Source organism: Beta vulgaris, chromosome 2 (assembly GCF_026745355.1).
Source record: "Beta vulgaris subsp. vulgaris cultivar EL10 chromosome 2, EL10.2, whole genome shotgun sequence".
NCBI classification, from domain to species: domain Eukaryota; kingdom Viridiplantae; phylum Streptophyta; class Magnoliopsida; order Caryophyllales; family Amaranthaceae; genus Beta; species Beta vulgaris.
In genome coordinates this window covers 56,053,714-56,065,294 of record NC_079203.1, presented here as the reverse complement: position 1 = coordinate 56,065,294, position 11,581 = coordinate 56,053,714, and the positions used below count along the sequence as shown (strand labels likewise).

Genomic DNA, 11,581 nt, shown 5'->3' with positions numbered 1-11,581 from the left:
AATCACTGTTTCGCAAAAATCAAACCTAATGCACTATTTAGTTCACAGGCTCACAGCACTAACAAGATAAGAAATTTCTTGAGAGATTATCAGACAAGTTTCTATAATACTTCAGATCAGACCATTTTCTTTTTTGCACTTGTATAATTTGTTTACTACTCCTTTTGACCCCAACTTGTTTGCACATTTGTGGCATTCCAATTTTCTAGATAGTGCCATGTTATATTTCTTGAATAAATGACATACGAACTGTTTTGACCTTAACTAAACTTTACTATGAATAATGTAGAAATTGTCAAGTGACTAGTGAATGATCCAAAATGGTATTTCTAGTAAGTTCACTAGTAACTTCTAATTAATTATAAAGTGACAACAGCAGCAGCAACAACAGCAACAACAACAAAAAGGCTGGACCAGACTAACCTATCGCTCATAGAGGCAGCAGTATGCAGGCCCAGTCCCAGTCCCACAGCAAGCTGGGTACTGGCGAAGAGCCTCAAAAGTCGAAAGTACAGTCCAAATAGACACTCATCAGCTAGAAACTCATAATTCCGCTCATATAGCTAGTAGCCTAGCACACACAAAACATCATTCTTCCGGTAAGGGTATCCTAGTAATCTGGCTCAATTTACTTTCTACAAATTTCTTTTCCGGATATGTCTCAATTTAGTCGCAACATTCCTATTTAATTAGCTTTTCCCCTCTACTAAAACTCCAAAATTACACCCCACCCCCACCAGTTCACTACCTGCAACAAGTCCATAACCCAAAACGCCTTCAAGCACGAAACTGGAATCAAGTAAGATATCGTATTTCTCTCAAACTGTAGTACTTCCAATAAATGCAATTCATCCAAACAATTCCCCTGACAATCTACGACCCTATACGAGTGCTAGAGACAGTTGCCTGTTGACACAACAATGTTAGGATCTAAAAAAAGTGCAACTCTAAAATTAAACCCAACTCATAATGGGAATTTTCTTCTGAAAAAAAGGATCTCATAAAAACTAGTAAAATAGTAGTCTCTCAGATCACCATCTACCTCATTTTGCAAGAAACACTGTCTTCAAGCTCAAAACTTTAAAGCCGCTTTTGCCATGGCGAGAGCACCCTCGTAAGTAACATTTCCACCAATAAATCCGCTCATGTGGACAAAAACACCACCAGGGATGCCTGAACCCTTGGACAAGTCATCATCTCTCATACCTCTCCATGGTTCTGGAAGAGGCTTCCTGCTCTCGAATCTATCAGGGCTTACTGCCACAGCCTGTACTCTCCAATGTTTGCTCCTGTCATCCTACGAAATAGAAATGGTATTATGAAGCAATGTGAGCCAGACTAAATTAAAGTATTGACATAACCCTGATGTAAACTAGGAAAGGCAATTTTCATCGACAACATTTGAAATTCAAATAGAAACCACTCTCCAACTTAGCATCGCACAAAAGAAAGCAACGTTTTAGGACTCCTTCATTTCACCCGATATCAACTGATCTGAGATTATTTTTACTGACAAACTATCTTTACTGATATAAACTGAAATTTGCTGAATCTCTAGTATTTTTCTCTTCTGCCATTTACTGACTAAAACTGATTTTTGCAAATGATAACTAATTTTCACTGATTTAAACTGAATATTTTGTAAACAGGATGTGAACAAGACCTTGATGGAAGTCAAAGGATAGAGTAGTTGTCAGATAATTTCTTAGAGAGATGGTGAATCTGGGATACCTGATAAAGGACATATTTGACAGGAGGATCAATCTTCATCTCCTGCTCAAGCTCAAAAAGATGAAGCTTCCACTGCAAGGTAAAGCACCACATCAAATGGAAAATCCTAGTTTTATACAACTCAATTTCTAATAATGAACCACTGAAGTATTTGCAACCAGTGTTAAGTTATGGCAATTGATAGCCCTTAATAAGTGGAAATGTGCGACCAGATGTACATACAATATGTACAGGGTTGGCTGCTTCAATGGGATCTTTTATCCTGGTCGGAGGAGAAATTACCAAACGTTTAGCATTCCCTCATGCTTGGCGCCAATGATCTTTGGCTCCTCGATACTCAATCAAATCCTCTTTTTTCACGATCTAATGCATCTCTATAGTATTATATGTAAGAATTCCCAAACTCTTTCTACGGTATCAAGGATCACCCAAGTAGGCTTACAAAGTTGATCAGCAACTCATAATCAAGATCAACAGAATATCCTTTGACAGGAATGACATTGCATGCAATTCCCATTGTCCACTGTGGAATTGCAGTGTCTTTAACAGGTACATGAATGCTTGACATCTTAAGCAAAGGCATGGTATTAGTGCTTCCACTACAACATAGTGCAGGTGCTCTAAAAAGGTAAAATTCTTAGGTAAAAGGACAACACATGGAAGTTCAGGAAATACTCCACAAAAGCAATTAATGTAAAATAAACCACCAATACAAAAAAAAATTGGTCAGATGCCAAGGTGGTCGTCTTCCATCATAATAATAAGTCTGGTGTAAGTGGTCACTTCCCCATTAGAACAGGAAATTAAGGTGGGGAGCCTACTCACCTCTTCCCTCTCCAGGTCCAGGGATTCTAACTCCCTAAATATTGTGCAATAGAGGGCTATGGACTTCCTCTTAGGGTGCGTTCTGTTCAACTTAAAAAATTAAGTTTCAGGTCCAATAAGTTCAGATAAGTTCAGATAAGTTCAGATAAGTTCAGATAAGTTGCAATAAGGTCTAATAAGTGCAATAAGTTCCAATAAGGTCTAATAAGTTCCAATAAGTTCCAATCAGGTGCAATAAGTTCCAATCAGGTCTAATAAGGTCCAATAAGTTCCAATCAGGTCTAATAAGGTCCAATAAGGTCCAAATAGTCAATGTTTAATAAATATTTGTATTATTGTCCACTATTTTGTTATTCATAATTTCATATCACTATTAGCGGATTATGTTATTATTAGAATTTCAATTAAAGTACCACAATGATCATATAGTATTATACTTGTATTAGTGTCTATTATTTTATTATTTATTTGTATTATGTCTATTATTTTATTATTTATTTGTATTATGTCTATTATTTTATAATTTATTTGTATTATGTCTATTACTTTATTATTCATATTACTATTAGCTGATTATGTTATTATTAGAATTTTTTATTAAAGTACCACAATGTATAGTATTATACTTGTATTATTGTCTATTATTTGATTATTCAAATTGCTATTGAATAATATTATAATTATGGTCAAATAATTAAGGTTAATAATAATAATAATAATAATAATTAATTTTTTGATTTTCTACTAGTATTTTATAAAATTAAAACAACACTATTAGATATATTAGTGATGAAAGTTATGTATAGGCAAATATATAAATAGTAATTTTTTGTTAAATTAATTATCATAAGAGATAATTAATAATCATTATTTTTTAAAGGACGAATTATAATAATAATTATTCCATAAAAAATTTTGAAGGGTAGTATTTACATTAGTGGTAATATTTATGTTATTCATGGTCAATATTTTTGTCTAATAAGGTCAAATAAATTTCAATCAGGTCCAATAAGGTCTAATAAGTTTCAATCAGGTCCAATAAGGTCTAATAAGTTTCAATCAGGGTCAATAAGTTTCAATAAGGTCTAATAAGGTCAATCAGGTTCAATCAGGTCTAATAAGTTCCAATCAGGTTCAATCAGGTCCAATAAGTTGAATCAGGTCCAATCAGGTTTAATAAGTTCCAATAAGTTCAGTTCAGGTTCAATAAGTTCAGTTCAGATAAGTTCCAATAAGTTCAGGTCCAATAAGTTGAATAGAACGCACCCTTAATCTTAAAAAATGAATCTAATGATCCCCAATCTCGATGATCAAGATTAAAATCTGAATGATAAGTTCAAGCAAGCAATAGAACCCCCCCCCCCCCCGAAACACCAATAAAAGGAGAATTGGAGAGGCATACACAGTGTTAAAAAAGGGACCAAAGTAGTGAAGACTAGAGCTGCTATCTACTAATCCAAACGTGGATATACTCATGAATCAGCAACATGGATGTACTCATGAATCAGCAACATTATCACCAAGAGCAAACTATGTGCAATAGACAAATGATAAAGAAAAAAATTTCTACTACTTACAGGACAAAATCTATCCAAGACCATGATCTCTCCGCTAGGGTCAACTTCTTTTCTTGCAGAAAGACACTCCACAACAATTGATCGAGCTGGAAGCCATGATTTTGCAAGATGACGGAGGTTCTGAGAACCAAAAGATGTTCAATGTTTGTGACAGATCGAAATTGGACATAAAACGAGTAAACAGTTGTAAACTAAGCATTTAAAAAGGGTGAATTACATGACAAGAATCTCACATCCAAAAACTCGCCACCAGCTAGATTCATTGCTCTCTCAAAGGCTTCATTCTCCTTTTCAGCTGATTGATCAGGTTCTGTCCAATCCAAATTCAGTTTTCCAACTCTTGAAGACAACCCGGTGTTGTTGACATATCTTGGCGGCAAATCAGTGTCATACTGATTAATTCCATTATCAATTGCATCAATGGCCTGCAACAATCATGATAAGCTTCAACAACAGAATACTATCTAAGCTAGTAAGAGATACTGAAGCAAAAGCAATGACCCAACCAAAACTTGCGAGCTCAAAGTCAGTCATAAACCAAGTTAATGCTCATTAAAAGGAAAAGAGGTCCTCATCACAAGGTACCTAGTACATTTCTTCTATTTCATTCATAAAACAGCCAAGCAGTCGAGCACCTAGAGCCACATAATCTGACCCTCCGAATTTCGACCAACATAAGATACAATGTGGAGTGTAACCTAGCACTTATTACACATAGTAAAATGATAAAGAAGCTCTCTTCCAAACACATAACTAGTACTACTATATGACAAATAAACATAATGGAATAATACTTCTAGGAAGAATCAAGTACTAAAGAGAGGACTTCTAAAGAACAAAATTAAGAGCAAGCCAAAAAGAGAAATGAGTAGTGATGCTAAAGAAATCCATGATTTACGCACCCAATTACCATAGTGAAAGTTCTTTCATTTGTCACAAACCTCCTAGTTCCTCACCTCAACAAATGACCAACAATCAAAACATATTATCCATATTCCCTACATCTATAAAACTTCGAGTGCAAGACGGGTCTCACATTATTTACAAACCCTTAACCATTCAAGTTGCAAGTAATAAAAGTATCAAACTAGAAGTAATGCCAAAACAAACCTCCATAAAGTTCCTATAAACAGCAATAAACAACCGAAATACATCCGGGTGCCCTTCATCACGCACCAACTCCTTCGCAATTATCTCCATCCCAAAATGCTACACCAATCAAATACATTAATCAGATGAACTTCCTTCCCAAAAGAAAAAAAAAAAAAACACTTCAAAAAATGGAAATTCAATCCATAATTTCAACTGCTCACATATATATACTAGGAAAAAAATAATCATTTGGGTCAGTCCAATCATAAATACACATTACCTTATAAACAAGACCAGCACTACTAAGCTTAGTAGTAAAGCCATGGCCAAAAACCTCAGCAAAACCCTTTTGATGATGATCATATCTATCCCTGCTTGGATCATACACTCCCCCAACATCTAACACTGCATCTAATGTCTCCAAAACCTGTATAAAAACTATAGGTTTATATTTCATTTCCAATATCAACAATCAAACATCTTGTATCGATCGGGTTCATAATAATTTATTGTACAAACTCTGTTACACAGAAACTAACTATATTAGGAAAAAAAACAACTATGTCATACGAAAATCAACTATATCATTCGCAATGACTATGTAAAACCTGTATCATACGAAAATTGACTATATCACAAAATTGACTATATCATACGCAATGACTATCTAATGTCTCCAAAACCTGTATAAAAACTATAGGTTAAAATTTCATTTCCAATATCAACAATCAAAGATCTTGTATGGACCGAGTTCATAATAATTCATCGTGCACCCAAACTAACTCCGGTACACAAAAATTAACTATATTAGCAAAAAGAACCACTATATCATACGAACATTGACTATATCACAGAAATTGACTATATCATATGCAATGTAAAAAGTGATTAAATCAAACAAAAACTAACTATATCAATGAAAACTGACTATATTAGAAAAAACCGACTATATTAATATATCATACCAAAATTAACTATATCACATGTCTATATAAAAAGTGATTATATCATCCAAAAACAAACTATATCATACAAAAACTGATTATATCATACAAAAACTGACTATATCAATGAAAACTTACTATATCATATAGTTTCTAGTATACAATAAGTTATTGTGAAACCCATACATTCTAAGTTTCTTTTTTATCAACATTCAACAATACCTGGGGGTCGCGGGTTCGAACAATCTCAGCACCATAGAATTTGTTGGAAAGGCGAATCATGAAGCAACCAAGAGCTTCATCGCAATGGAAACTACCATTGTGGGTACCCACACGCTTTAGAGGCGCGTTAATGGGGGACCCACTTGAGAAGGGGGAAACCCTAGAAGGAGAAGGTGAAGGAGAGTTTGTGTTGAATGCCATGAGAGATAAAGTTGAGGAGGAGAGAGAGAGTGAAGTGAAGAAAGGGAAGAACTTGTTGCAAGTAGTAGTAGTATTAAACCCTCTACTGCTTACTGAGAGCATAAACATGTCCTTCCTTCTTCCTTTTACTGCTGTCTGATGGTTTAGAAATTAGATGTATAGTTGTGTTTGTTTAGTGCCAACCTTTTGATTTTCCACTCACTCCTCTTGAGGAGAACTAGTTTTTAGTTCCGGACCATTCTCGATTATTAACATTTTCATGTGTAGTGTGCCAAGATTGTTAATTTTTTGGTTTTCTATTCAATTCTATCGAAGGAAATTTAAATTTATATAAGTCGATTGTTATATACTGCTTTGTATTTTTCTTTTTCTTATACGTCCTGATACATAGTTTTAATATTTCTCATTTTTGAATGATTAGGATTGATTTAAGTGGTAAGCTTTTTCATCTTCCCTAACAATATTTAGTGTTTAAGCCCTTACTTCAATCATTTGTTTGGGAGCCACCTTCCATTCTTTTTTTCAAACTCAACTTTAAAGGTTCGGTTCGCGTTAGTTATGCATCAACTGGTATTATTGTCAGAGATGTTGATGGACACCTCCACACAATTGCAACTTTCAACATTGGCTCTTCGTTAGTATTCATTATCAAGGCTACTGCCCTTCAAAAAAGGGTCTGCCTCAACGTCCAAAACTATATTTAGGCACCTTAAGATAGAGGGTGATAATCTAATGGTTATCAGCTCAATCAAAGGTGTAGGAGTTAAGGCTTGGAAAAGCCTTGGCTCATTTTCTTGTTTGTCCCACATTGCTTGTGGGAGGGAGTTTTCTCATGTTTATATACTTCCTCTCTCCTTCCATCTATTGAGTTGTGACTAGAGATGCTTTTGTGGTTGGATGATATGTTGGGTTTGGGCTTGCTATCACACACGCGCGCCGCCCGCCCGGACCGGGCCATGGGCCTTGGGCCTTGGGCCTTGGGCTTTGGGCTTTGGGCTTTGGGGAATAAACTTAACTTAACTAAAGTTTTGGACCCGGGAGCTACGCGTATGTGGCCGTTGGAATTCTGTAACGTTTTACCGTTACAGTATTCATGGCAATCCCTAATTATCCGCCCATTGATTTCTGTCTTGATTACTATCCGTTTTTTGGCTTGATTCTTCCCTATAAAATCAGAGCCATTCTGTTCAGTCAGAGACACAAAACAAAAAACACTCTTCTCTCTTCTCTTCTCTTCTCTCTTCCTGGGTTTTCGTGCTATTCTCTAAAGCTTAGTTTGCTAGTGGTGGCATTCTGAGCTACTGTGTTAACCTTGGGGAGCATTCCGGCCAAGTCGATAACCACCAGTGTCGGGCCGTAATCGTTTCAAGTCAGTGATCTCCTATCACGGCACAGTATTTGAAAGCTTATTTTCTGCCTTTGCGAACCGATTATTCCAACAATTTGAAAGCGATTATTAATATTTGCAATGGCAGAAAGTTCAACCAAATCAATGGCTCACCTGTCCAAACTTGAGTCCCTTGATGGAAATAACTACAAACGCTGGGCTCAAAAACTTCTTATGTTTTTCGAGCAACTGGATATTGACTATGTCTTGTTCAGTGACTGTCCCACTGCCATTACGGCTACTGCTGATTCAAATTCTCCTTCTGCTGCTGTCATTAAACAGAATGAGGATAAAATTCTGAAATATGAAAAAGATAATAAAACAGTTCGTTTCCATCTCCTTAATCTGATGACTAATAATTTGTTTGATTTGTTCATGGTTCATAAGTCATCCAAACTGATTTGGGAGGCCCTTGAGAAAAAATATGGGGCTGATGATGCTGGGAAACAGAAATACGTTGTAGGAAAGTGGCTGGCTTTCCAAATGGTTGATGACAAACCTGTCATGGACCAAGTTCATGTCTATGAGAATCTGTGTGCTGATGTTTTAAATGAGGACATGAAAATTTGTGAGGTTTTTCAGGCCAATGTTCTGCTGGAAAAGTTTCCTCCCTCCTGGAGGGAGTTCCGTAACAATCTGAAACATAGGAAAGAGTTCCTGTCTCTTCAGGATCTAATCAGTCACATGAGGATCGAAGAGGCCAACCGAATCAAGGATAATCAGGACTCGGTTCTTGTCAATGTTACCAAAGCCAATCTGGTGGAATCTGCTGCTGCGCCAGGTTCTGACAAGTTCAAGGGTAAGGGTAAGAAGTGTTCAACAAGGGTAAGAAGCAAGGAAAAGTGAACAAACCAAGTGGTAAGATTCAAAAGAAGACTTTTGTATGCTATGTGTGTGGAAAGCCTGATCATAAGGCTTACCAATGCCCTCAACGCCAAGGTTCTGTCCAAAAAGAACTCCTCAAGCTAACCTTGCTGTTTCGGATGAATTATTGCTGCTGTGGTTGTTGAAGCAAATCTGGTCGAAAATCGTTCTGACTGGATTTGGACACCGGGGCTTCAAGGCATTTCTGTTCGAACAAGGAGCTGCTCCATGACTTCCAGGATGCAACAGAAGGTGAGTGCGTCTACATGGGGAACGCAGCAACTGCTGGAGTGCTTGGACATGGAAAGGTCACTCTAAAACTTACCTCTGGAAAAACCCTCTCCTTTCAAATGTCTTGTATGTTCCTACTATGCGTCGTAACCTAGTGTCTGGTGCCTTGTTAAACAAAGCTGGTTTGAAAATTGTTTTTGAGGCTGACAAGGTTGTAATGACTCGTGGGGGGAATTTGTGGGGAAAGGGTATCTGAGTGGGGGTTTGTTTATTTTAAATGTTGCTTTTTGTATCTGCTATTAATAAAACTGTTTGTGGTTCTGCTTATATTGCTGAGTCTTTAAATTTATGGCACGGTAGATTAGGACATGTGAATGTTGCTTCTATTAAGAGACTAAGGACCTTAGAATTGATTCCTAATCTGTCCTCAACCGAGTTTTCTAAGTGTCCTATTTGTGTTGAAGCAAAATTTACCAAGAAACCTTGCAAAACTGTGACTCAAAGGACCACCCAACTTCTAGAATTGGTTCATACAGACTTAGCTGACTTTCAGAACACTAGAAGTAGAGGAGGAAAATTCTGGTATATTTCCTTTGTTGATGATTACTCGAGGTTCACTAAGTTATACCTTCTTAAGACCAAAAGTGAGGCAGGGGAAGCTTTTTTGAAGTATAAGCCGAGGTAGAAAACCAACTTGATAGGAAAATCAAGAGGGTTAGGTCTGATAGGGGTAGAGAATATGAGAACTTCTCTTGGAATGACCATTGTGAGAAATTGGGAATCATTCATGAACTTAGTGCTCCTTATGTACCCCAACAAAATGGTATAGCTGAAAGGAAAAATAGGTCCTTGAAAAATATGATGAATGCTATGCTTGTAAGTTCTGGGTTGCCTGATGAAATGTGGGGGGAAGCTGTTCTTTCAGCTTGTCATGTTCTTAACCGAGTTCCTCACAAAAGATTAGATAAGACCCCTTATGAGCTATGGAAGGGTTATCCTCCAAACTTGAGTTTTCTAGAGTGTGGGGGTGTCTAGCCAAAGTTGGGCTTCCTGACTATAAAAAGTCAAACATAGGACCTAAGACTTTTGATGCTGTATTCATTGGTTATGCTCATGCTGCATATAGATTCATGTCTTTGAGTGATAGGTCTATCTGTGAGTACAGAGATGCTGAGTTTTTTGAACATGTTTTCCTTTGAAAAAAGGTGATGTTGCATCTGTGCCTTCTTGTTCTTCTCCTGCTGTTGATTTATCTACTTGTTCTACGCATGATGTTCTACCTACTTGTATACTCCTGCTGATTTGACTTTGAGTAGTAGTTCAGTTGACATGCATGCTAGTAGTTCCTCTGTCGTAGATGAGCCTAGGAGAAGTAAGAGACCTAGAGTAGCAAAAGACTTTGGTTCTGATTTTGTTACTGCTTTTCTATCTGAAAGTTCTTGTGTTGACTTGTTGAGTGATGAACTAGTTTATGCTTTCATGATAGAAGAGGACCCAAAGACCTTTGATGAGGCAATGAGATCTGTGGATGCCAGTTTTTGGAAAGAGGCCATTAAGAGCGAGTTAGATTCCATAGTGTCTAACTCTACTTGGGAGTTGACTGACTTACCTAAGGGATCAAAGACCATAGATAGTAAATGGATCTTTAAAAAGAATTGAGACCTGATGGAACTATCGAGAGGTTTAAAGCTAGGCTTGTCATCAGGGGCTTCACTCAGAGGAAAGGACTAGATTACTTTGACACTTATTCTCCTGTGACTAAGATAGCCACTATTAGGACCCTGCTTGCTCTTGCTGCTATTCATGACTTAGTTATACATCAGATGGATGTTAAGACTGCTTTCCTGAATGGTGACTTAGAGGAGGAGATTTACATGTCTCAACCTGAGGGTTTCGTGGTGTTAGGTCAAGAAGATAAAGTGTGCAAATTGAGGAAGTCCTTATATGGTCTCAAACAAGCACCAAAACAATGGTATGAAAAATTTGATAGTACTGTGGTGTCAAATGGTTTCATTGTAAACAATTCTGATTCTTGTGTTTATTCAAAATTGATAGGATCAGATTGTGTGATTATATGTCTTTATGTGGATGACATGCTGATTTTTGGTAACAACTTAAAGGTGGTTAATGATACTAAACTTTTCTTGTCTTCAAAATTTGAGATGAAAGATTTGGGGGAAGCTGATGTGATTTTAGGAGTCAGACTTAAGAGAGTCTCCGGTCGCATTTCCCTTAGCCAGTCTCATTATGTGGAAAAGGTGCTTAAAAAGTTTAATTCCTTTGATGTTGTTCCAGTGAGTTCTCCCTATGATTCTAGTATTCATTTGACCAAGAACTTAGGTGAAAGTGTCTCTCAAAGTGAATATGCGAAAATCATAGGTAGTTTGATGTACCTCATGAACTGTACTCGACCTGACATAGCTTATGCAGTGAGTAGACTTAGTAGATATACACATAACCCTAGTAATGAACACTGGAGTGCCTTCATCGTCTTCTCAGATACCTAA

At 36.8% G+C, this 11,581-nt stretch overlaps 2 protein-coding genes across 2 annotated transcripts; one reads left to right on the top strand and one right to left on the bottom strand.

Annotated features, from left to right (window-relative positions):
- Positions 1-790: 790 nt before the first annotated feature.
- LOC104903233 (uncharacterized) lies at positions 791-6,762 on the bottom strand. The gene is made up of 7 exons (XM_010691242.4): positions 6,392-6,762; positions 5,506-5,652; positions 5,244-5,342; positions 4,367-4,558; positions 4,134-4,253; positions 1,732-1,803; positions 791-1,297 (listed from the first exon to the last, which is right to left on the bottom strand). Exons 1-7 carry the CDS (start codon positions 6,698-6,700, stop codon positions 1,073-1,075), a joined length of 1,164 nt encoding a protein of 387 aa, XP_010689544.1. The 5' UTR covers positions 6,701-6,762; the 3' UTR covers positions 791-1,072.
- A 1,191-nt stretch (positions 6,763-7,953) lies between these two features.
- LOC130590422 (uncharacterized) lies at positions 7,954-10,257 on the top strand. The gene is made up of 2 exons (XM_057392834.1): positions 7,954-8,923; positions 9,920-10,257. Exon 1 carries the CDS (start codon positions 8,061-8,063, stop codon positions 8,823-8,825), a length of 765 nt encoding a protein of 254 aa, XP_057248817.1. The 5' UTR covers positions 7,954-8,060; the 3' UTR covers positions 8,826-8,923; positions 9,920-10,257.
- The last annotated feature ends 1,324 nt before the right edge of the window (positions 10,258-11,581 follow it).